The sequence below is a fragment of the Ctenopharyngodon idella genome, chromosome 17 (assembly GCF_019924925.1).
Source record: "Ctenopharyngodon idella isolate HZGC_01 chromosome 17, HZGC01, whole genome shotgun sequence".
NCBI classification, from domain to species: Eukaryota; Metazoa; Chordata; class Actinopteri; order Cypriniformes; family Xenocyprididae; genus Ctenopharyngodon; species Ctenopharyngodon idella.
In genome coordinates, this window is record NC_067236.1 from 32,145,399 (window position 1) to 32,172,467 (window position 27,069).

Sequence of the window (27,069 nt, forward strand, 5' to 3'; positions counted from 1 at the left end):
GAAATTCCACTATGAGTGACGGGTCCAGGATATCATCCGAATTGACCCAGGATCGCTCCTCCGGGCCGTACCCCTCCCAGTCGACTAGGTACTGTAGTCTCCTACCCCGGCGCCTGGAATCGAGCAGTTCTCGAACCTGATAGGCCTCCTCGCCTTCGATCGTCAAGGGTGGGGGGTTGCGGGCCTCGGCTCCCTCCGCCTCTCCTCTCGGACCACCAGAGGGTTTCAGCAACGACACATGGAAAGTGGGAGAAACACGGTAATTAGCAGGTAGCTTCAAACGAAATGACACAGGAGTGATTTGCTTAATAATTTGAAAAGGCCCTACAAACCTGGGACTGAGCTTTTTGCATGGAAGTCTTAGACGCAGGTCCCTGGTCGACAGCCAGACCCACTGCCCCACGGTGTAATCGGGATTGGGACGACGACGTCGATTGGCCTGTAGCTCCTGTCGTCTTACAGCTCGTTGGAGGTGATGGTGGGCCAGGTCCCAGGTCTCCTCGCTGCGTTGCATCCACTCGGTTACGGCGGGTAGGTTGGATGGTTCCCCGGACCAGGGGAAGAGTGGAGGCTGGAAACCCAGGACGCATTGGAAGGGCGTGATGCCAGTGGCAGGTTTTTGTAGCGAGTTCTGGGCGTATTCGGCCCACAGCAGATAGCGGCTCCACTCTGACTGGTTCTGCTGACAGTACGTGCGAAGGAACCTGGTGAGTTCTTGGTTCAGGCGTTCAGTTTGTCCATTGGACTCGGGGTGGTACCCGGAGGTGAGGCTGATATTGACATTTAAGTGTTTGAAGAAAGCTGTCCATACCCGGGATGTAAACTGTGGGCCCCTGTCAGATACAATGTCCTCTGGAAGACCATAGAATCGGAATACGTAGTTGCATAAGATTTCGGCGGTTTCCGGTCAATTACAGTGAGGATGGTGGTGTGACCACGGGACTAAGGGAGGTCAGTGACAAAGTCCACGGCAATATGGGACCACGGACGTTGGGGAATGGGCAGTGGTTGCAACAGGCCCGCTGGGGCTTGATGAGATGCTTTAGAGGTTTGGCAAGCTGAGCACTGGTTGATGAATTGGGTGGTGTCTAGTACCATGGAGTCCCACCAGAACCGGTTCTGCAGTAGGTGTAGTGTGGCTGTGATACCAGGGTGGCCAGAGCTGGGGAGATCGTGAACGTGGTGTAACACTTTGTCGCGGAGGTGTGCAGGTACGAAGGTGCGATCCGGTGGGCAGTTTGGTGGTGGTGCTGTATGTTCATTCGCTTGGGTGATTTCGGTCATGACGTCCCACTGAACCGGAGCGAGTAGCAGTTTGACTGGGATTATGTTTTCTTCGTTCTCTGATCGTTCCCTCTCCTCCGTCTGACGAGATAGGGCGTCTGCCTTGACGTTCTTTGACCCGGGTCTGTAGGTTACCGTGAATTGAAACCGGGTGAAGAACATGGCCCACCTAGCTTGTCGGGGGTTTAGACGTTTAGCAGACCGGAGGTATTCCAGGTTCTTGTGGTCGGTTAGTATGGTGAACGGGTGTTGTGCTCCCTCCAGCCAGTGGCGCCACTCCTCCAACGCTGCCTTCATCGCCAAGAGCTCTCGATTGCCTACAACGTAATTGCGCTCTGCCGCTGACAATTTCCTGGAGTAGAATGCACAAGGGAACATCTTTGCGGGATTACCTTGACGCTGTGAGAGTATGGCCTCGACTATGAAGGGGAGTTCTGGGTCTGGGTGGCGCAGAATGGGTGCTGTGGTGAATCGTTCCTTTAGTTCTTGAAAGGCGTGCACCGCCTCGTGGGACCAGGAAAGACGTGTGGACTGTCGTTTGGTCATGGACGTTAACGGAGCAGCGATGCCACTGAAGTTCCGTATGAACCGCCTGTAGAAGTTGGCGAACCCCAGAAACCGCTGTAGTTCCTTTAATGTGCGTGGTTGAGGCCACTCAAGCACCGCCCTCACCTTGTTGTCGTCCATCGTCACTCCCTCTTGACTGATGACGTGTCCCAGGAATGAGGTGGAGGTGCAGTGGAATTCACATTTTTCGGCTTTGGCATACAGTTTGTGTAGAATGAGCCGCTGCAGTACGGACCGGACATGTTGGACGTGTTCCTCGAGAGTCTTGGAGTAGATGAGTATGTCATCAATGTAGACGATGACCCAACGATTGAGCATGTCCCGGAAGACGTCATTGATGAAAGACTGAAAGACGGAGGGACTGTTGGCCAGGCCGAAGGGCATAACGAGGGTCTCATAATGGCCGGTGGTGGTGGAGAAGGCCGTCTTCCATTCATCCCCCTCACGGATGCGAATCAGATTGTACGCACACCGGAGATCCAGCTTGGTAAAGTACCTGGCCTGTCTCAACTGCTCCAGGGCTGCGGGGACCAATGGCAAAGGGTAGCGGAACTTCACTGTGATATTGTTCAGACCTCGATAGTCGATGCAGGGCCGAAGACTGCCGTCCTTTTTCTTAACAAAGAAGAAGCCGGATGCCGCCGGGGAGGTAGAAGGTCGAATAAATCCTTTGGCCAGCTCCTCCTCGATGAATGCTTTCATGGCGGCAGACTCAGGCTGTGACAGGGGAAATATTCTGCCCTTGGGGGGTGTCGTACCAGGTAGGAGGTCTATGGCACAGTCACTGGAGCGGTGAGGTGGTAGTTCGGTGGACCTGCTTTTGCTGAACGCGATTGCTAGATCAGCATACTCAGCAGGTATGTCGGGCTCAGTGGTGTCGGACTCGTGAATAGTGACGGTCTGCACAGGTAAGGGAGTGATCCGTTTCAGGCAGTGATTGTGACAAGCGGCGTCCCACTGTACGATCTGGCCCTCCTTCCAGGAGATTAGCGGGTTGTGGGTTCTGAGCCACGGGAGACCAAGGATGACTGGGTTGCTGGGTGAGTGGATGACGTAGAATTGGATGAGCTCGTGGTGAAGGGCTCCCACCTGTAGGGTCAGTTCGACAGTGACGTGCGCCACTCTTCCACCACCGATGGGTCTCCCATCTAGCGCCTCCACTGTCAATGGAGAGTTACAGTCTGTTAATGTGATGTTGTGTTCATTGATGAATGTATCAGACATGAAGTTACCCGCAGCACCAGAGTCCAAAAGTGCGTGCGTGGTTATGCGTAGATCATTCAGAGTTATTTGTATGGGAATTTTGAGGCAGTTAGAGGAATAAGCGGTGGGAGGTGGAGAACTCACCGCTTTAGGGTTAGACGGAGTGGGTTGAATGGGGCAGTTGATCTTGATGTGACCAGCTTGCCCGCAGTAGAGGCACAGATGAAGTTGTCGTCTCCTCTCGCGTTCCTCTGGGCGAAGCAGAGTGAATCCGAGCTGCATGGGTTCCGAGGGAGGCGTGGTCTGAGTGGACAGCTGAACAGGGCGTCGAGAGCGGAGAAGATTGTCAATGTGTATAGCGAGGTCGATGAATTCGTTGAGCGATCTTCCCTCGTCGCGGCATGCGAGCTCGGCTTGCAGTTCCAGAGACAGCCCCTTTCGAAACAGCAGTTTCAGCGTGTCCTCCACCCAGTTTGTCTGTGCGGCGAGGGTTCGGAAATTTAAAGCATAATCCGCGGCCGTGGTTTTACCTTGGCTCAGCGACAGCAGTAGGTCCCCAGCGCTCTTGCCTCCCTCAGGATGTTCGAACACTTCCTTGAAGCTTCGTAGGAAGGCCGAGAAGGTGGGAAACACGGAACCATCCTCTCGCCACACCGCCGTGGCCCAATCCAGCGCTCGACCGGTCAACAGGGAGCATACAAATGGAGAAGAAATCCCTTACATTTAGCGGGGTTGCCGTCGAACTTCTCCGGGAGTGCGAGGCGTGGATTCACGGCGGGAGCGGCAGTGAAGGCTTGACTGACGGAGGCCGCAGGCGGTGGCGTGGCAACCTCGGTGGCGTTGAATCGAAGGCCCCGCAGAGTTTTCACCAGCTCCTCGGTAAGGGAAGTCAATCGATTCAATTGATGTTGGTGAACCGCGAGCTGGTTGGCTTGGGCAGACAGCTCGGAGGAAATTTGCATGATCGCTGCTGGATCGCTGTAGGGCGAAGTCTTCTGTAATGACGGGTCGGCAGAATGAGGATCCATTTGCAGCTTTATTAAGATAAACACCAAAGCAGACAGGGGCAAAGGCAGAGACATAAACAGGGGCAGGCAATGGTCGAGGCAGGCGGCAGACAAACACAGTAGAGTCACAGGCAAGGATCAGGGCAGGCGGCAAACAAACACAGTCCAAATAACAGGCAAGGATCAGGGCAGGCGGCAAACAAACACAGTCCAATAAACAGTCCAACGGCAACAGAAATACAATCCACAAGAAAACGCTCAGTAGTGATCACCGGGGCAAATCAAGACTTCGCAAAGAGTGTGTGTGTGTGTGTGTGTCTTAAATAGCGTGAGTGTAATGAGGTGCAGGTGTGTGCGCAATCAGTCCCAGGAATGAGGGCCTATGGGAAACGTAGTCCGAATGTAAACCAGTCAATATTCAGGTGACGGCTCCCTCCGGTGGTGCGGAGGAGGAGGCGCGAGAGCCACATTCGTGACAATCACATTCATGCACTCAATATTTCTCTCATTTTACTCAACTTTATATGACATTTACTGTGCTGTGAAAAAGTATTTGCCCCATCCTGATTTCTTCTGTTTTTGAGTCTCATACTAATTTAAATAATTTTTCATTTAAATCTTTTTTAAGCTCTTTTGAGTTGTTCAGAGGTGGATTTACTCCTATGCTTTGAATCATTGTCTTGCTGCTTGAGCTTACTAATTTTGTTTTGGAGTCTCCTACAACAGGTTTACATGCATCTAAGGTCAAAAAACACTTTCATTTTCTTATAATTACATTGCACATCAACACATTTTTCAGTGATTCTCAAACGACTCGTCTGAAGATTCAGTCTCTCCAAATCCCTTCTGATTGGCCAGATGCCCCAGTCTGTTGTGATGAGAAGGGTATAGCTGCAGCCTGGAGATCTCCAAATGGGGGTGGGAGCTCCAAAATAGGGCGTGGCTTCCTCCCATTGACAGACACAGGCACATGACACACATGTGTGATCCCCCCCCCCCCCCACCCCCAAACTCCACCCCGCAGCCAATTCTAAATATTTCATTGGTCATGTCAATCACAGAGCTGATTTCCTACAATGCTGTGCTACAACAAATTCTAAACCCTAAACCTACCCTACACCCTTAATCAGTGAATTTGACTCCGAGGTGAATTTCAGTGAAATTGACTGAATGGCTTGCAAGTGAAAATGGCAATTCAGGAGATAAGCAGTTAATAAGATAAAGATATAAGATCGCTGAACCGGGCCATCCGTAACTTCCCAACTGGACCACACCGGACATTGCGCACAGCATCACTATCCTCTCCCTTCCTACTTTTTCACAACATTATATGATCATATCACTGTATTCTCTTCTTCTCTTCACTGTAATCTGGTGTTTTATGTGGTTTTTTTTTCAATTCCAGGAGGAGCTCAATACAGCACTGAAGTCCTTACAGAAGAAACTTCAACACAATGAAAAAATGAAAAGAGAGTTTGAGAAAACAGTCCAACACATCAAGGTGAGGAAACAGAATCAGAGTCATTTTCATCACAGCTGTAGGATCACTATATACAGTTATGATCTGATATATTTAATATAATGGATTCCAGTTTATTATTTCTGTAAATGACGAGCAGCGATCTGCTTCTGGATCCGTTATATGTCGGTATCCGAGTTTATCTCTGATATGAATGATGTGAAGTGTTGATGTGTGTCGATTGAGATGATTGAAGTGAATGTGATTTGATTTCAGTCTCAAGCTGAGCACACAAAGCGTCAGATTAAACAGCAGTTTGAGAAGCTTCATCAGTTTCTCAGAGATGAAGAAGAAGCTACAATCACTGCACTGAGGGAGGAAGAGGAGCAGAAGAAGCAGATGATGAAGGAGAAGCTGGAGGAGATGAACAGACACATCTCAGCTCTTTCACACACAATCAAAAACACGGAGGAGATGATGAAAGCCAATGACGTCTGCTTTCTGAAGGTCTGATTTCAGATCATTGGTTGATCATTGGTTCATTGATTGAGTTCTTGATGATAAATGGTGTGTTTGTTCTGCAGGAGTTTCCAGTCTCAAAGGAAAGGTGAGTGATCTGCTCCTGTCTCTGGTCTCTCTGGTTCTGATCCAAAGCCACTGCAGTTCTGACTCCTGAATGTTCTTCCAGAGTCCAGAGCTCACAGCCGGATCCACAGATGGCTTCTGGAGCTTTGATTCATGTGCCGCGTTACTTGGGCAACCTGCCGTTCAGAGTCTGGAAGAAGATGCAGGACATCGTCCAAAACAGTGAGTCTGACTGCAGAAAGAAAGAAAGAAAGAAAGAAAGAAAGATGACAAGCTCCTCTCAAAACATCACATTAATTGGTTAAAAGGTTAATGATCAAAACAAAACAATTACCACCCATTCATCAGAAAACATCTTCATCAAATTGACGTTTTACCCATTTCTACATCATCAAACAAAGTCACATCTCCCATTTAAAAAAAACAAGTCATACAATAAACAATATCACAGAAACTTGTGCGAGAAAGAGTTAATGTGAATAATGGGAGATGGAAACACATTTGGTGAATTAATTCTGACATAACGAACATTAAACCCATGTGACTAATCGGCTGTTTCCGCTGATGGTGTTTTATTTACTGTTGGTTACTAGTGTTGGGCTCGTTACTCAAAAAATGTAATTAATTACTCCTTTCAAAAGTAATATTATTGCTTTACTTATTACATTCTGGCAACAGTAATTAGTTACATTACTAGTTATATTACTTTTCCTTCACGCCCCACAGAAGTAATTGTGTATCTTCCCCATAAAATTCTTCTAAAATGTCACTAACAACATATTTCTGCCTCATCATTTGAACAAAATGCACATTGGATTGCAGTCAGAAGTTATTACAAACACTCAGTGGTGACTGATAGTGACTTTTAAGTAAAAGTGTTGTATTAATCTCATTAATTGTCATGTTAGCTTGAAGCTAATTGTAGCTAGTAATTTCTCTATTACCCATATACGATTATATTTCATGATGTATTTTATCAAGAGAAATCACATAAGTTCGTAAGAAAATGTTTAGTTTTCCAAAAAGATTTTTAATTATAGTAATATAATTAATATGGGGATCAGATGGATGTGGGAGAGCAAGCCATGTAATGCCAGAGTAAAGTAAAGCCACAACTTACACAACGTGTTCAGATCATCTTTTCTCCTGACAATGTAATGGCAATATTTCCATCCGCTGAATCTAGTTTTTTTCCATATTTCAAGCTCTCCTGCTGCACTGGTGACTTCATGTTCCTGTGTGAGTCGTGAAAATAATGAAAATAAATCTAGGAATTATTGGATTGTTGGATTTCAAATCAGTAGGGGTTGAGGCATCAAAAGTAACTAAGTAACGAGTTGTTTTATGGATGGTAACTGTAATATTACTGAAATCTTATTAGTAATTAGTTACACTACTAGTGTAATGATGGGTCAACAGTGTGTGGATCCATTAGCAGCTTTATTAAACACAGCAGCAGTACAAACAAGGGCAGAGCAGTACCATAAACAGGGACAGGCGAGGGTCGAGGCAGGCAGCAGAGAATCAGAGTCAGTTCACAGGCAAGGATCGAGGCAGGCGGCAAACAAACACAGTCCAGGGTACAGGCAATGTTCGGGGCAGGCGGCAAGGGTTCACGAGAGATAAACAGTCCAGGTAACAACAAGATAACAGTCCACAGAATAACGCTCAGAAATGATCACCGTAGCAAATCAAGACTTCGCGAAGATGTGGTGTGTATGCGTGGCTTAAATAGTGTGCGTGTGATGCAGTTCAGGTGTGTGTGCAATCAGTCCCAGGAATGAGGGCCCATGGGAAATGAAGTCCGAATGGTGGGGAATCAGTATTCCGGTGATGGCTCCCTCCGGTGGTCCGGAGGATGAACCGTGGGAGCCATATTCATGACAGAGCCCCCACCCTGCGAGCGGCTCCTGACGCGAGGAGGCGGACGCCGGGGTCTACCACGTGGTCGGGGGGCCGGTCTCTCTGGGTGCGTCCGGTGGAATTCCTCCACGAGTGCAGGGTCCAGGATATCATCCGCATCGACCCAGGATCGCTCCTCCGGCCCGTACCCCTCCCAGTCGACCAGATATTGTAGTCTCCGACCCCGACGCCTGGAATCGAGCAGCTCTCGGACTTGGTAAGCCTCCTCGCCCTCAATCGTCAGTGGTGGGGGATGACGGCCCTCGGCTCCCTCCGGTTCCCCCCTCGGACCCCCGGAGGGTTTCAGCAACGAAACATGGAATGTGGGAGAAACACGATAATTAGCAGGCAGATTTAAACGAAATGAGACAGGAGTAATTTGTTTGACAATTTGAAAAGGCCCTACAAACCTGGGACTGAGTTTCTTGCATGGAAGTCTTAGGCGAAGATCCCTGGTAGAGAGCCAGACCCACTGCCCAACGGTGTACTGGGGATTCGGTCGGCGGTGTCTGTTGGCTTGTACCTCTTGTCTTCTGATGGCGCGTTGTAGATGGTGATGAGCCATATCCCAAGTTTCCTCGCTTCTGCGCATCCAATCATTGACTGAAGGTAGCTCGGAAGATTCACCTGACCACGGGAACAGTGGAGGTTGATAGCCTAGGACGCACTGGAAGGGTGTGATTCCGGTGGCTGGTTTTCTTAGAGAGTTCTGGGCGTATTCAGCCCACATCAAATAGCGACTCCATTCCGACTGATCCTTCTGACAGTAGGTGCGGAGAAAGCGTGCGAGTTCCTGGTTCATTCGTTCTGTCTGACCATTGGATTCTGGGTGGTAGCCGGATGTGAGGCTGATGTTAACGTTTAAGTTCTTGAAGAAAGCAGACCAGACCCGTGAGGTAAACTGTGGACCTCTATCAGACACAATGTCCTCAGGTAACCCATAGAATCTGAAGACGAAGTTACAAAGCAGTTCAGCGGTCTCGAATGCAGTGGGTAGTTTGGGCAACGGAATGAGACGGCAAGCTTTAGAGAAACGATCAATCACAGTGAGAATTGTGGTGTTGCCATGGGATACGGGTAGGTCGGTTACAAAGTCGATGGCTATGTGCGACCAGGGGCGTTGTGGGATGGGTAACGGTTGGAGCAGACGAGCAGGAGCTTGATGAGGAGTTTTAGATGTTTGACAGGCTGCGCAGTTGTGGATAAATTGAGTCATGTCATGAAGCATGGAATCCCACCAGAATCGGTTTTGTAGGAGGTGATGAGTGGCGGTGATACCTGGGTGACCTGAGCTGGGAAGATCATGGACGTGGTGCAAAAGTTTATCTCTCAGGGGAGCTGGCACGAAGGTACGGTCAGGCGGGCATGCAGCTGGTGGAGCGGACTGTTCGTTGGCCTGAGTAATTTCTGACATCACGTCCCACTGGACTGGTGCTAGGAGGAGGGGGTCAGGGATAATGTGCTCTTCTGTATTAGATCGCTCTACCCGTTCCGTCTGTTGAGATAATGCATCAGCCTTGGTATTCTTGGAACCCGGTCGGTAAGTCACTTTGAATTGGAAGCGGGTAAAGAACATAGCCCATCGAGCCTGACGAGGGTTTAGTCGTTTGGCAGAGCGGAGGTATTCTAGGTTCTTATGATCGGTGAGTACAGTGAATGGATGTTGCGCTCCCTCCAACCAATGGCGCCATTCCTCTAGCGCCGCTTTCATTGCCAGTAGTTCTCGATCTCCCACGTCGTAATTTCGTTCTGCCGCCGATAGCTTTCTGGAATAGAAGGCGCAAGGAAACATTTTCTCAGGGGTGCCCTGGCGCTGAGACAGAATAGCTCCGATGCCTGTGCTGGAGGCGTCCACCTCCACGATGAAAGGCCGTTCAGGGTCAGGGTGACGGAGAATGGGTGCAGTCGTGAATCGTTGCTTTAACCCCTCGAATGCCTCGAGGGCCTCGGGGAACCAGTGTAAGTGCGACGTCGGACATTTGGTCATGGAGGTTAGGGGTGCTGCAATGCTGCTGAAATTGCGAATGAACCGCCTGTAGAAGTTAGCAAAGCCCAGAAACCTCTGTAATTCTTTGAGTGTGCGTGGTTTAGGCCAATTGAGTACGGCTTGCACCTTGCTGTCATCCATGGCGACCCCTTCTCTACTGATAACATACCCCAGGAAGGATGTGGAGGTCCGGTGAAACTCGCACTTCTCTGCTTTAGCGTATAACTGGTGCTGAATGAGTCTCCGTAGGACGGCTCGAACGTGCTGAACGTGCTCCTCCAAGGACCTGGAGTATATAAGAATGTCATAGATATATACAATTACCCAGCGGTTCAGCATGTCCCTGAACACGTCGTCAATGTAGGACTGGAATACTGACGGACTATTGGACAGCCCGAACGGCATGACGAGGGTCTCGTAGTGGCCGGTGGTTGTAGAGAAGGCAGTCTTCCACTCATCCCCTTCTCTAATACGGATGAGATTATATGCACAGCGGAGATCGAGCTTGGTGAAATATTCAGCCTGTCGTAACTGTTCCAGAGCGGCTGGCACTAAGGGCAAAGGATAGCGAAATTTGATGGTGATGTCGTTCAGGCCTCGGTAATCGATACAGGGTCTCAGGCCCCCGTCCTTCTTTTTGACAAAGAAGAATCCCGACGATGCTGGTGATGTGGATGGCCGGATGAACCCCTTGGCTAATTCTTCTTCAATGTAGGCTTTCATAGCGGCTGATTCAGGCTGTGACAAAGGGAAAATTCTACCTTTAGGAGGTGTGGTACCTGGTATTAGATCGATGGCATAGTCCCCGGGTCGGTGAGGGGGTAATTCGGTAGCCTTCAGTTTGCTGAATGCCACAGCTAAGTCGGCGTATTCGGCGGGGATGTCGAGTTTCCCGGGGTTGGATTCTTGCAGCTCAGCAGTTTGAATTGGTAATGGAGTGACTTGCTGTAAGCAGTTCTTATGGCAGACGGTGTCCCATTGCAGTATCTGTCCGTCTTTCCAGGAGATCTGTGGGTTATGAGTACGAAGCCATGGCAGACCAAGGATTATGGGGTTGTTTGGTGAGTGAATGACGTAGAAACGGATGCGTTCGCGGTGCAGAATTCCGATTTGTAACTTGAGTTCATCGGTGATGTAAGCCACCTTTCCTCCTCCGATGGGCTTTCCATCTAACGCCTCCACTGTCAACGGAGAATGGCAGTCGGTTAGTGATATATTGTATTCTTTGATGAAAGTGTCAGACATGAAATTACCGGCAGCGCCAGAGTCCAGTAGAGCCTGGGTGACAATACTTTGATTGTTGACGGTGACTTGAACGGGAATTTTGAGGCAGTTGGTTGAGTAATCGGATTGCATGAGGGAACTCACCGCTTTGGAACTGACGGGCGTGGGTCGAACCGGGCAGTTGACTTTGAAATGACCAGCCTGGCCACAGTACAGACAGAGGTGCATTAGCCGTCTTCTCTCTCTCTCCTTCGGCTGGAGTGGGGTGTAACCCAGTTGCATGGGCTCTGGGTTTTGATACGTTGAGCAGGAAACTCGTGTGAAGCGTCGTGAGCGAAGCAGGTTGTCAATGTGAATGGAGAGATCAATAAATGAATTTAGCGAGCTACCCTCGTCCCGGCAGGCGAGTTCTGCTTGTAACTCCATGGATAAACCTCGACGGAACAGCAGCTTCAACGTGTCCTCCACCCAGTTGGTTTGGGCCGCCAGAGTGCGAAATTGCAGAGCATATTCAGCTGCCGTTGTTTTGCCCTGTGTGAGTGAGAGCAGCTGATCGCCCGGACTTTGACCCCCCGCGGGATGTTCAAATACCTCTCTGAATCGCTGCAGGAACCCAGAGAATGTGGGAAATACGGAATTATCATCTCTCCAGACAGCCGTGGCCCAGTCCAGCGCTTTGCCAGTTAGCAGAGAACACACAAAGGATATTCGGCTTGATTCGGTGGGATACAGAGAGGGCTGCTGATTGACATATAGCGAGCACTGTAGAAGAAACCCCTTACATTTCGCTGGAGAGCCATCGAACTTCTCAGGTAAGGCCAGACGGGGGTTCACGGCTGGAGGATTTGGGAAAACTGGCGTGGCGGCCTCAGTGGGATTGAGGCGTAGGCCCTGTAGTGTCTTTACCAGCTCCTCCGTGAGCGAAGTTAAGCGATTCAGTTGGTGGTGGTGCATCGCTAACTGATTGGCCTGAGCTGATAGCTCGGTGGAGATCTGTAGCAAAGCTGCTGGATCGCTGGATGGCGAAGTCTTCTGTAATGATGGGTCAACAGTGTGTGGATCCATTAGCAGCTTTATTAAACACAGCAGCAGTACAAACAAGGGCAGAGCAGTACCATAAACAGGGACAGGCGAGGGTCGAGGCAGGCAGCAGAGAATCAGAGTCAGTTTACAGGCAAGGGTTCACGAGAGATAAACAGTCCAGGTAACAACAAGATAACAGTCCACAGAATAATGCTCAGAAATGATCACTGTAGCAAATCAAGACCAATCACATATATCTTTCAACAGGACTCTTCAGATCCGTCTTTAGAGTTTATTAAAGCTCCTCTTTAGTGTTTCTGGATTCACTTTCTGACTGTTTAGATTTGAATTTTTGTCAGTTGGAGTTTGAACAGTTTTGATTCATTTGATCATTCTGTCAATGACAGTCTGTGGGATTTCATTTCTAGGAAAACTGTAAATGGGGTCGCACACCGGACGAGAAGCTGGGTGATTTTTAAGACGACGGGGAAACGTAACATATGCCTAGGCTTTAATATTTCGCATTGAGGTTAGTGTACGTGGAAAAATGGCACAACAGAGCAAAATGAAAGAAAAAGCTACGTTTATTATACATTTTTAGACTTTATTCAAGCTGTTAAACTAAGAATGTAAAACTGATGTATCTTGCAGCACAGGGTGAAGTCAGTATGTACATTAACGCCGATTTGAGAGAAATATAATATAAATTTAATGTAAAACAATGTACATGGCGCTCTGTGGCGCGGCAGGATTTTGAACAACTTCCTGAGTCGTAGCTGGGCGCCGCGGACAGGCTCCGAATGTCGCCGCCGGTGTGCGTACACTCATTGAAAACAATGCATTCGAATTTTAAAGACGTGGCGCGGCGCTGCGTGGCGCTGAGCTTCGCGTCCGGTGTGCGACCCCCTTAAGTCTGTCTGTCTATCTATCTATCTATAGATAGATAGCAACCACCCAGAACACGTTAACAACTGCATAGCAACCACCCAGAACACCATAGCAACAGCATAGCAACCACACAGAACATTCTACCACCCACCCAGAACACCATAGCAACCCCCCAGAATACCCTAGCAACCGCATAGCAACACCCTAGCAACCACCCCGAGTACCTTAGCAAATGCATAGAAACACCCTAGCAACCACCCTGAGTACCCTAGCAACCTCATAGCAACAACCTAGCAACCACCCCAAGTACCTTAGCAACCGCATAGCAAGACCCTAGAAACCACTCAGAATACCTTAGCAACCGCATAACACCCTAGCAACCACCCAGAGTACCTTAGCAACCACATAGCAACAACTTAGCAACCACTCAGAGTACCCTAGCAACCGCATAGCAACACCTTAGCAACCACCCCAACTTCCCTAGCAACCACATAGCAACACCCTAGCAACCAACCTAATACCCTAGCAACCGCATAGCAACACCCTAGCAACAACCCTGAGTACCCTAGCAACTGCATAGCAACACCCTAGCAACCACACAGAATACTTAAACAACCACATAGCAACACCCTAGCAACCACCCAGAATACCTTAGCAACCACATAGCAACACCTTAGCAACCACTCAAAATACCTTAGCAACCGTATAGCAACATCTTAGCAACCACCCTGAATACCTTAGCAAACGTAACATATGCCTAGGCTTTAATATTTCGCACTGAGGTTAGTGTACGTGGAAAAATGGCACAACAGAGCAAAATGAAAGAAAAAGCTACGTTTATTATACATTTTTAGACTTTATTCAAGCTGTTAAACTAAGAATGTAAAACTGATGTATCTTGCAGCTCAGGGTGAAGTCAGTATGTAACACCCTAGCAACCAACCTAATACCCTAGCAACCGCATAGCAACACCCTAGCAACAACCCTGAGTACCCTAGCAACTGCATAGCAACACCCTAGCAACCACACAGAATACTTAAACAACCACATAGCAACACCCTAGCAACCACCCAGAATACCTTAGCAACCACATAGCAACACCTTAGCAACCACTCAAAATACCTTAGCAACCGTATAGCAACATCTTAGCAACCACCCTGAATACCTTAGCAACACCTTAGCAACCACTCCGAGTACCCTAGCAACCACATAGCAACAACCCAGAGTACCTTAGCAACCACATAGCAACATCCTAGCAACCATCCAAAATACCTTAGTAACCACCCCAAGTACCTTAGCAACCACCCTGAATACCTTAGCAACACCTTAGCAACCACTCCGAGTACTCTAGCAACCACATAACAACACCCTAGGAACAACCCAGAGTACCTTAGAAACCACATATCAAAACCCCAGCAACCATCTTGAGTACCCTTACTTTCTCTCTCTCTCTCTCTCTCTCTCTCTCTCTATCTATCTATCTATCTATCTATCATCATCTTTTAAAACTACAAAACTAAAACTTTAACTATTTCAAACTTAAAAGCTTCAAACTACAAGCTTTTAAAACTTCTTCAAACATTTTTCAAGCCCATTTAAAGTTTGTCTACAGTTTTTAATTGATGGACACAAATGTCTGAATCACACATTTAATGTTTGTAGTTGATGATAAAATGAGTGTGAAACTAATAACAGCACTGACAGTGATCAGAGGAACATGTCTGATGTGTTTGATCAACAGGACGAGTGTCATAATTCATAATAATCTGTGTTGGTTCACTCTTGATCATTATATGAACATCAGAATAAAAGCATCTGTTGATTGTGTCTCATCAGCTCCTGTGATTCTGGATCCAAACACTGCGAATCCACGTCTCGTCCTGTCTGATGATCTGACCAGTGTGAGAATCAGCGGGAACTATCAACCTCTTCCTGATAATCCAGAGAGATTTGACTATTATCCCTGTGTTCTGGGTTCAGAGGGGTTTAACTCAGGAACACACTGCTGGGATGTGGAGGTTAAACAGAGTCAGTGGTGGAGTCTTGGAGTAACTACAGCATCAAACCAGAGGAAGGGACGTGTTTTCTTCAGCACTGATGTCTGGTGTGTGTCGAACGGATGGACTGCAGGTTTTCTTGTCAAACAGAAGATTGATCGTGTGAGAGTGAATCTGGACTATGACAGAGGAACGGTGTCATTCTCTGATCCTGTAACTAACACACATCTACACACATTCACAACCACCTTCACTCACACACTCTTTCCATTCTTCAGGTGTTTTGACTCTCTCAGGATCTTAGCGGTCAATAGTCAGTAATCGTTACTCCTGTAGGTCTGGATCTTCCTGCTTTCATCATGTTTCCAATATTTAATCCAGATCACATGAGTAAGAGTGCTGTTGATCTGAGTATCAGTACGGTGGCTGTGATTGGGCCGTGATGATCACATGACTGATATCAGCACTACAGCAACACTCACACTCTCATATTTCATATCAACAGATCAATAAACAAGTTTATTTAATTAGATTATAGAAAAAGTTCCTTTACACAATAAGAACAATTATTAGACCATTTTAGGATAATAACATTTACCTGATTATTTCAGTGAAGTTTGTCACTTTGCTAATTTTCACATAATTCTATATATTTTTTTCTAGAAACTGAACCTAATTCTACAGTTTCAGTGAATTTGTAAATGAATAATTGTTTATTTCAGTTTAAATGATCATGTGTTCACTTCAATACATGTAAATGATGAACACTTAGAAACTCTTGATTAGTGTTTACGGATCTGATCCTAAAAAACAAAAAGTCAAAGTTTCTGTGATTCACTGAAATCTGACAAAGACTGAGTTTCAGAACAGAATTTGATCATCCCGAGTTTAAAAAGTTTGAAAGGTTTTGAACTACAGCATCATTCAGACACACAGACATCAAGGATCTCAACACTGACAATCAAAAGCTTCATGCCGCAGTGCATGCTGGGAGTTTTGTACTATGAAGCTTTTGATTGTCATTGCTGAGATTCATATGCTGATTTTTGATGTGTGAATGATGCAGTACCTCTGAATGTTTGATGTGGTGATGATGTCATAATCATCATGATCGTCTGATTGGCTGATCTCATCCTGTGTTTATAAATCAGAGTCTTCCTCAGAAAGACAGGAGTAACTCTGGTGTAAAATAGTCTCTACATCAGATCACATCGAACAATCATTACAGGTAGTAAGTTAGTTTCACATCACAATTAGTATTTAATTTAGTTCTTACATCTTTGTGTGGAGCTGCTTGACATTCTTCTTTAGGCAGATGTTTATTAAGATGTTTTGAGTTCAACAACATCAGTTCATACGTGTGAAACTCCAGTAGGGTTCAACAGGTTAAAGACACCCTACCAAAACTGTGCTTTAACTACTCCATAGTGTGTGATTGAAGAAAAATATATATGTTTGTATTAAACACTGATGGAGCAACAGATTTTGTGTGAAAATAAATCTTTAAAGTGGTTTATTTTGTTTAAAATCTTCTAAATGTATGAGGTGGAGAGGGGGTCTTTTACCCCACAGACACAAAACCAGCATGAGGAAAAAGACACAAACACTTACACAAAAACTTTAGTTAAAATAATGTTTTTAATAATGTCTAAGTTAATACTTGTTCAAGACAATCACTTTAGCAAAGTTTGTACAATTTTCTGTTTATTTTGATAAATAAAAATGTTTATTTTTGTTTAATAAATTCATTTTAAAAACACAGAAACAAAATTATTTTAAAAAGTAAAGATTCTGAAAGCATTGAAGGAGATCCCATAATAATCTAATGAAGCTTTACAGTAGTAACAAATAAATATATTTTATTATATGTTCAGTTTGTTTTCATTAGTCACATGTCTTCCATTGTTCAGTTTTCCCGCCACCTTTTAGTTGTCATGGTAATTCATTTGATCATCACAGGTGTTCATTATTATTTCCCTCTTCTCAGTGTTCATTTGTCTGTTCTCATTAATGCTCATGTGTGTGGATACTCCAGCCTGTCTGAATTTCTACCTGTTTAGATTATATTTAGTGAACTTTGTTTTGGACCTTTATTCGTCTGTGTCTTCATCTGTCTGCACACACGTGTGTGACATAAATATGATGGTTTCATAATAAGGTGGACACCCAAATTAATATACATGTGCGTGACAGAAGAATGGACCAAAAAGAAGAATGGACATTGCGTCTATTAACTTTTCTCCAATGAGAGGGAACAAACTATACTGTTGGACGGAGGAACAGTGTTTGTGTTTCAGCTTGGCAGTTCCTTTGCCACCTGCGATGACATCTCTTTGATGGAATGGTCTTTGGTGTTTTGGTGTATTATGAAGAAGACTGTATGCACTCACACTTAAAATTCACAGCTTTATTATTGAGGTGGAAACTTTATACGTCTATTTATCTTTCCTAGAAACACACACACATTCAGCAGCTGAATTTCAACCTCTGCCTGGTTCATTTAAAAGAGCCCACTGTGTTTTTTTTTGTTTTTTTTCCCCTTAATAAACCAAATGCTTCACTGGGTAGGCTACTCTCTCGTGCACGTGCTCTCTCGTTATCATTATGTTCGAATTCATTCAAATAAATGTAATCTTACCTGCTACTTTATTTCACTTCAGAATTATAGCTCTAATGACTGTAGATAAAATAACAAATGCAAATTACCTTTATTTTCCAGTCTATATTCGTTCAGTCAGATTTCTCGCTGCAAAACATCCATGACACTGACAGCTGTTGACAATCATTTTGGGCGGGAATTAATGTAAACACAGATATCGGATACCAGTCGCGTCTAAAGTCGGATATGGGGCCCGTTTCAATAAGGAGGTTCAACCAAGTCTGAGTTAAAACTTGAACTCTGAGTTGACTTACCCTGAGATGGGAAACAGAACAGCTGAGTTGAGTTCAGTCAACTCTCAGAACGTTGACTCTGAGTTAAGCGCGTGCACCACGACTATGAAAAGCCATGATCAATGGAGCACCGATATTATGATTCACCATGGCAACAGCACCCAACAAAATGACATCCGCGTACTTCTGAGTCAATGCAAGTTTAATTCTTATGACTGTTATTATATCAGAGGTGAAAACTGGCTGAACAGTAAGTTATTGTACTACTATTTATTTTCATGGTGTCCCACATGCAAAAAAAGAAAAAAATAATCATTTAAGTGCATTTTTTTTTTTTTTTTTTTGCAAATTATGTTCTATTTACCATGTAAAGTTAGTAGTTCTTTGCAGTGTAAATAGTAATTAGATGCTATTTATATTTTATACTGGCAGATACATAGGCTACTATTTGCACATCAGTATTGTTGTACATTAACAGGATGCAATAATAATAGAGTGTAAATGATTTTATCATTATTAAACACTCGTTAGGCAATTTACTTCCACTTTTAGAACATTTTCTTATTGAAAATAAATGCTTTTCTGATGTGATATGTGATGGGGAAAGGGAGAAGAGTGAGAAGGCGGATTCGAACCCGCTCAAACGCGTCACACTTCCCGTCACAACTCGCTGCTGCCTACTCCACTGAAACTATTAATCACGTGCATCGTTTTTAACCTTGTGTGACATTGGTGGGCGGGGCTACTGTGTCTTGCACTTAGTAATAGACACTTTGAATAATCTTGTGTTCCGTTTGCATGAAGATTATTTTTATTACCACACTGGCAGATATTGATAATGTAAAATGCACTTAATTTCCCCCCAGGAAACAAGACTAAATATCTAAATATCATTTTCTTACATAGAAAATCCATCTTGATTTAAGAATTTTTAGATATTTGTACTTGAAATAGAACAAAAAAATGCTCAGTAAGAAAAGCATTTTTGCAGCGTGAATTAATGAATGAACTATTTAAACATCACTTGCACTTTAAGAAGGGAGAGGAGACCGAAGGAAACTCTGGCTTTACAGAAGTAAACCTGTTCCTGACCAGGTTAGGTTCACAGAGTAAGTTACCATGGTAACTGACTCTGAGTATAAGTTACCCCTCTTTCAGAAATGGGCTTGAGTTACCCTGCTTTCTTGGGATTGACATACCTCCCATTCTGAATCAGAAAACCCAGAGTTTCCCTTATTTCAGGGTTAATATACTCAGAGTTTTCACTTAACCTCCTTTCTGAAACGGGCCCCTGGTCAAAAGATTGAATCTGTGCATTAAGACTTGCAGTGTAAATGCAGCCATTGCACCCGACTAGAAAAATGAAATATTGCTATAGCAGAATTATAGAAACCATGTAACCAGTAATGAGAATGGTTAATGCTACATTTATAATGTTAATCAATTTTTATTTAGTGCTTTTAACTTAATGTTAGGCTTACTCTATGCATTGTTCTTAATATTTCTAATACGATGGGGGTTTGTTACATGAGTTCTGGATAGAGCTGCACAATACTATTGGAGCGTCATCGGAATTGGCTGATAAAGGTTTAAAATGTAATCATCAGCATCAGCCCAATATGGAAAACTATGCTGACATGCCTTGCCGATAGGACATCGTGTTGATTATGTGCTGCAATAACTCACATGTATACAAGGAGTGTTAGTGATAAGATCATGTCAGCAGTGTGGTCATTCCTCTACTTCTGCCTGTGATTAGATTCACTTTAATGGATTGCTCTGCTGAACTTGACAATGTGAGTACAGAAGACTGTGACTGGTGTGTGATACAGTTAACAGAAGGAGCTTCCCCTGGGTCCTAGTGCTTTTATTCAGGGGCGCTTCAATCGTTAGACTACAATTAACATTAAGTTACTTCTGTTTACGAATAAATTAAGCAGTAATTGATGTCATAAAGTCAGAAGTATGATTTGACTTAATAGTTTGATGCAAACATAACACTTCGTAAATATCTCCAAAAAAAAAAAAAAATAGAGATGTATATCAGCATTGACTGTCGGCCAAGATGAGTTGGAAAAATGTTGGATATTGGCAAAAATCCAATATTGTGCATCCCTAGTTGTAGATAAGCAGCTAATGCATTTTGCATTATATTTGTGTACCTTGACAGTTGTGTATGTTGACGAATTCATTTTCCTGTTTCCGCTCTCCCAGATGAACACCTTGAGATGTGTGAGCTCCAACTCATGTCCAACGTAGAGCTCACACAAGGCTTCATCTCTCCACAGCGAAACATCCAGGACCTTCTCGCCACACCTAGGGATGGGTCCAGGACGGGGACCTGGATTCCCACTGAACTTCTGCCATCCTCAGAGGTTTTATCTGCAGAACAATAGCCCAATGATTACGTTGTGATAAGGCAGGGGTGTCCAAACTTAGTCCTGGAGGGTCACTGGACTGAGTTTGCAGACCCCTGTGTTACGGTAATTTATGGTTGAGCTGTTTTTTTTTTTTTTTTTTTTTTAACTAATTTAATATTGTTTCTAGCAATTGGAAAAATTAAACATCTTCATGTAAGCACCAAAAGAATGTAGAAGAACGTATTTCTAGATATTCAGTAACGGCATTAAAATAACTCACTTTTTCCACTTGTCCTTGAGGAGTCAAGTAGTCTCCACGGGAAAAGACCCTGTGGCAGGGTGTGAGGGACGGCACAGGACCTCTTTGGCAGCCTTTTCCTCATCTTCAGGAAATTGTCAATTGTTATGTTTTTCAGAAAATATACAACACCCTCAACACAACTCTGGTGTCTCGTTGTACACATACACAATAAGTACACATTCTTTCCATCACTAAGGGCACTTGTTGACCTAACCTTCATGGTGCAGTTTGAATTTTTGTGCCATCTCTCTCACAGGTTTTGTTTGTCACGCACCTGCAGCGGATCGGTGATGGGTGAGTGTAGGGGCTTGGTGTTTCCATCTAGAGGGTAAGAGAAAAGTACACAAAATACTTAAAAATACTTATAATAAAAAATATTAAAAAATATCAATGACGTTACAGGATAGTCCTGTCAGAGATCAAGTAATTAAGGGCCGATTAAGATGGTCAGGGGCCCCTAGGCTGCTCTTTGTGTGAGGCCCCTTAATCATTATGCTTTACTGGGAAATGTATTTAGTGCCACAGTCCACATGGTAAGGTCAGCTGGCACACACACACACACACACACACACACACACACACACACACACATTGAGACAGCCAATACTACAGTGTTTCCTCTACATTCCTTCAAGTGGTGGAACACCACAGTAGGAAAATTACCACAACACCACATAGGTAAAATGATAAATTTAAAATCATATTAAATCATAATCATGTTCCTTTAATTGCCTATAATACATAGCCTAATCAGCCTCAAGCGCACACATAAAGTTTGAACAGCACACTGGAAAACGTAATGATGAGTGTGTCGTGAAAAAAAAAAAAAACAGCAAGGATATTGTCTAAACATTTTTGTAATTTATTGATAATATTTTCTGTTTTCGGCTGCAGAGATTAAGTCGACAAAGCTGATTCGTCATCTCCGCAGTAGTGCATGTTTCATGTGTGTTTCATACGGATAACATAAACTGAGAATATTTACTTTTCGTTTGAATTGGTTCGTTTAAAAGTAGACATTTCAAGCTTTCTATAGATATGTTTCTCGTGTCTGGGAGGCAAGTATACGCTGAGTTTCGGTTCATGTTTGTTAGGTGCTCAAGTTCACAGAGACCGGGACGGCGGAAAGCGCATCCTGATTGTTTTCATTATTTTACAGAAGCTCAACGTTTTGTTATTGTGAGTTTACAGAGATAAAAGTGAACCCTTTACAGTTTGCATTACTCTTATCTGTATGACCAAATGCAAGTGATCGCACCGGCGCCTCCATGTCATGCAGTAAGTGCGCTCTCCACACAAACAGGGAAACGCGCCTAATAATATCAGCGTACATTTATGTAGGACTAGGCTGATATTAGAGCGAGCACACTTATAAAGTTGATAATACATGTTTCAAGTGATGAGCCATATTGATGAATGTTTGGATTTTCTGCCGTCAATAATCTCTCCCTCACGGTGACTTCGCCACTTCCTGTCTTGATGTATCCCATCAATTCAAGTACAGGTCTCTGCAGATCAGTGGGCGAGGCCATAAATAGAGGGGCGTTTTTGAGAGCGTTACCTGATTTGCCCACGTCAGAGTGTGGGTATGGTTTAGGGGTGGGGTCGGGTGAAGGGGATCATTTTCATTGCATGATTTATAAACACCCACAAGTTTGAAAACACCCACAAATTCAGAAACGTCCACTTTTGTTCTGCACAGACCTCATACTCTGTCAATTTAGGGATTTCCAGTATATCTTGGTAACATTGTTTAAACCTCTCTATTTTTGTTTTTCCGCTCTATTATTGTACTTTCTTTCTGACATTTTGCCGCTATGCCGTCTATCAAAATAAAAAATGATTGACATGATTTGACCAGCAGCTGATTGGACAGATGTGACCAAAATGTCACATCTATCCAATCACCTGCTTGTTTTTTGTTTTTGTTTTTTTTGTTTTTTTAATGGGCCAATTTTGTTTCCGCTGAAGTAAATTTAAAATAATAATAATAAATAGTCTTGCCAATGCGGGGCCCCTGCACACGTGGAGCCCCTAGGCAAGGCAAGCCTGTGCGTTAATCCGCGCCTTCGATTAATAATAGCTATAATTCTAGGTAATGCAGTTTTGTCAAAGTTTTTTTTAAATAGTATATATGTATATTATAATATATAGTTTTTTTCTTTTAACATATCATCGGTAAATTGTAGTTTGATGGTTTCTAATCTCTGACAAGTCAGGATTTTTTTTAAAAAAATTTTTATGTAGCCTACTTCAATATCGGCGTGGCGTTTCCGAGATGGTGAGAGTTTTGCGACAACTTTGACTTGACAGAGCTCGACGCCGCTCTTGCACGTTATTAGACAAGGTAGGCAAATGTAGGCTACATAAGACTAATCAATGTTATATCGCTAACATGATAACATGATGAAATGTTAGAATATCATCAGTATGATATTCTAATATTAATCTAGCTTACTGTCTCATACAGCCAACAAATAACATTACAACTTTCAACACACTCAGCTAGTATGATAGTGTAACTTTAGACCAAGTGAAACAGCGCTGCGTTACCTCACAATTTTAATTCGTCAAATAAACTGACCTGTATTAATAGTATTTCAGCTTTGCGAGTAGTTCGGTAGAATGAAATGTCCTCATGCCTTTCTTTCACCTGGGACTCGCGTGTGGCACTGATCTCTGTCTCTCATTAGCAATCGCGCCCGCGATTCTCGGCCACGCCCTGCTTTATACCACAGTCCTGTTAAAAACATGAATGCATTCACTCATCCATAAACATTATTTCCCCATAAACATTATTAGATCCATCGGAATGACGACAAGTTTTTTTTGTTTATTTATTTTTTATTTTATTAAGTATTAACAAAAATATTACAAATTTACAAAACAAAATGGCTTACAACTTATATTCAATAACATCAATGTTAAGAGGGGCTTAGACTTAACATAGGATGCAAAAAGAAAAAGGGGAAAAAAAAAAAACACTTCAGTTTTTAAACCATCCGTATTAATAAATATAAACACGGGGGAGAAGATAAAACGCATAATAAATTGTATTTAACCAATAAATCTTACAAAGTTCCAGCTTTTTTATTTTTTGTTTTTGAGTATTGTCTCAAATAATTTTTAGATACTGTAAACAGTGGGGGTGATTTAAAACAATCTACATTTGTGAATACAATTTTTTTGCTAACAAAAGTAAAATATTAATCAAAAAAACATTTTTACCATCTTCTTCATAGTTTCCATACTTAATTTCTATAAAGGACAGGTTCAATTCAACCACATTTCCCTCTTTTAACCATAATTGCACTTTGTCCCAGAAGACACAGAATATTTGCAAGCAAAAAAAAAAAAATAATAAAAAAAATATATATATATATATATATATATATATATGCTCTGTATTATCTGGAGATGTTACAAAATTTACATAATATCATTTCAAAAATAATTCTAACCCTTAAAGGGTAAATATCATATAAGATTTTAAAGTGAGTTTCTTTAATGTTTGGGTGAACTGGAAATTTTAAATAGGAGGTTCTATTATGTTTAAGCATTTGTTTGTCAAAGAAAATATCCAAATTATTTCTTGCACACCTATAAGGAAACATGACATTGTTGAATATTTGTCTAATATAATATAATGTTTGTATATTTCTTACTTTTAAACTCAGTTGGCCCAAGGTATAGTGATGGTAAAATTGGTGTAAATTGACTATATGATAAATAACCATTCATGATAATTTTAAGTCCAGTTAGCCACCCCTAGCAGCGAAACAAACATACTGTGCCTTTAACACATTTTCTTTATTTTAATGCTTGTACAAGATCAGTAAAGCCTCATTAATACATGTAAAGCTCATACTGTACAAATACAATATAATTCACTGAGGCAGTCACGTGCTTCTGTGTGTGGTTGATAGCCTATAAAAAAACAATACATTTACAATTAATTATAAATCACCAAAGTTAAATCGCTATCTAGCCTATGTACATATTCGGCGGTCACTGCTCATCTGTTGACTATAGTGCAGTTATGTCACTTTAATAGCTTTTATGACGAAAGTTTACTCTATGCACATAAAATGTGGCAGGAGAGAGATTTAAATAAAATACGTAGGCTGTTGATCGCGTGGTTCTTGGTTGAGTTCTGCGCTATTCACATTGAAGAGCATCAATTATTATATAACACTTGTAGCACAAGAAGGTGAAATATGGTTTATGCATAGCCTTAAAGGATTAGTTCACTTCTGAATGAAACTTTGCTGATAATTTACTCACCCCCATGTCATCCAAGATGTTCATGTCTTTCTTTCTTCAGTGGAAAAGAAATTAAGGTTTTTGATGAAAACATTCCAGGATTATTCTCCTTATAGTGGACCTTAACCTTAATTTCTTTTCCACTGAAGAAAGAAAGACATGAACATCTTGGATGACATGGGGGTGAGTAAATTATCAGGAAAAGTTTATTTGAAAGTGAACTAATCCTTTAAGAAACTTTGACTAATGATAGCCTAATTCTTGTAGCCCATGTCCAACCTCAAATGATGGCGATTACAGTTCAGACAACTGACGAATAAAATGTGTAGCCTATATAACATATGGACTACAGTAACGTTAACTAGTAGTCTATGCAAAAAAAAAAAAAAAAAAGCTACAAGTCTTATATAATAATTGATGCTCTAAATATGTGAATATTGTAGGCTAGTAAAATGTTTCCATACGTCTATGCAGCACTCAGGGAAAACACATAGTTTCTTGTTACGGAAGTCAAGCATGCAGCATTATTTTATTTATTTCTTTATTTCTCATTATCTCGACATAAGTTGTTTTATCGTGTTCTAAACATTAAAAAAGTAGTTGTAATAATGAGAAAACAAGAAAGAAAAAATAATAATGAATGGCTTCTGTTCTTTTAAAAAAAAAAAAAAAAAAAAAAAAAAACGCCTATCCCGCTTTCCATACTTTTTTGGTTGGATCGTTTAAAATTAGAAAAATGCCCCAAAATTAGGACACGCCCCTTTTTTGTTGCGCAGAGAGCTGTACTTGGCAGTTCCTGTGAAAAATTGTTCCAATGGGCGGAGCATACATGCATATTCATGAATATTCGCTCTGCTGTGGGCGTGGCTTTATTGAAATACAAACAAACAAATGGAATGGAAGTTGTTGCTTTATCTTCAGATCACACAACATGTTTGATAGATTATTTCGATAAGTTAATACAACCGAATGGACACGTGCCCCATTTACATGTTCAACTGTTCATAATCTTTACATAATAGGCTAAAATGACCAGCTTTGCATGTGCTTTTATTAGAAAGCTTTTATGATGGTTTTATGTCGTTTTTGCTGTGCAGCCTGTGTAACTTTAGGGATACAAAAAACTAAGCGAGCACATTTCTGTTTTTCCTTGTTGTTTATTGCTTCTTTTGAAGTTGTAAACTGTGTCCCTATAATTGTTTATTTTGCAGTATCGTGTCTTTCACAAGAACGACAGAAATAAAATTCAGTTTTAATAAAGATCTTTCAATGTTCTCTGTTTTGTGTTCACTCTTGTCAGTTTACAACCATTTGGTGGATTGGGTCATGGTGACAACACACTTAGGTTACTTTGGGCATTAGGTTATCTAAATGATCTGATTAATATTTACACTTGTATTGTAAATCCAGTACCTTTTAAATCCCTTATTTTATTCATAAACCAAAACAATAATGCATTTCACACTATAAGCTTTATCGGCGTGCGTGTTCTCTGAAGATGGACATGCAAGACAACAACAAAAGCTTAAAAAAAATGAAGGGCCTTGGCATCCATGACAAGCAAAATATTCTTTTATATTGGGTCTGTTAACACATTCATAGTGACATTATCCATTGCAGCAGTCGCACTGAATCTGAAAGAGACAGTGACATTACAACATGTTTTAAAGCGGGTGAAAATTCAAAGAACAATTTCTGTGTTTGTTCAATTTGTTCATAAGTCAGAGAGGTCCTCTGTGGAAATTAAGGTATCAACACACACACACACTATATTCAGCAAGTATGTGTTATATACAGGTGCTGGTCATATAATTAGAATATCATCAAAAAGTTGATTTATTTCACTAATTCCATTCAAAAAGTGAAACTTGTATATTATATTCATTCATTACACACAGACTGATATATTTCAAATGTTTATTTCTTTTAATTTTGATAATTATAACTGACGACTAAGGAAAATCCCAAATTCAGTTTCTCAGAAAATTAGAATATTACTTAAGACCAATACAAAGAAAGGATTTTTAGAAATCTTGGCCAACTGAAAAGTATGAACATGAAAAGTATGAGCATGTACAGCACTCAATACTTAGTTGGGGCTCCTTTTGCCTGAATTACTGCAGCAAT

General features: G+C 42.7%; 2 protein-coding genes across 13 annotated transcripts in view; both read left to right on the forward strand.

Moving 5' to 3' along the window:
- Positions 1 to 27,069, forward strand: part of LOC127498631 (E3 ubiquitin-protein ligase TRIM35-like) — a 69,905-nt gene that overhangs the window by 14,764 nt on the left and 28,072 nt on the right. For 2 of the 12 annotated variants that reach the window (XM_051868225.1, XM_051868227.1), the window contains exons 2-6: positions 5,467 to 5,562; positions 5,797 to 6,027; positions 6,105 to 6,127; positions 6,209 to 6,327; positions 14,966 to 15,259. The exons of 2 other annotated variants lie outside the window; for them this stretch is intronic. In XM_051868225.1, coding sequence (XP_051724185.1) covers positions 5,467 to 5,562; positions 5,797 to 6,027; positions 6,105 to 6,127; positions 6,209 to 6,327; positions 14,966 to 15,259 — 763 coding nt within the window. Of the gene's footprint in view, positions 1 to 5,466; positions 5,563 to 5,796; positions 6,028 to 6,104; positions 6,128 to 6,208; positions 6,328 to 14,965; positions 17,771 to 27,069 lie in introns of those variants that run through there. 8 more of the 12 variants (XM_051868230.1, XM_051868229.1, XM_051868228.1 and 5 more) reach the window with 7 other exon arrangements.
- Positions 1 to 27,069, forward strand: part of LOC127498633 (nuclear factor 7, ovary-like) — a 56,627-nt gene that overhangs the window by 1,486 nt on the left and 28,072 nt on the right. The window lies entirely within an intron of this gene.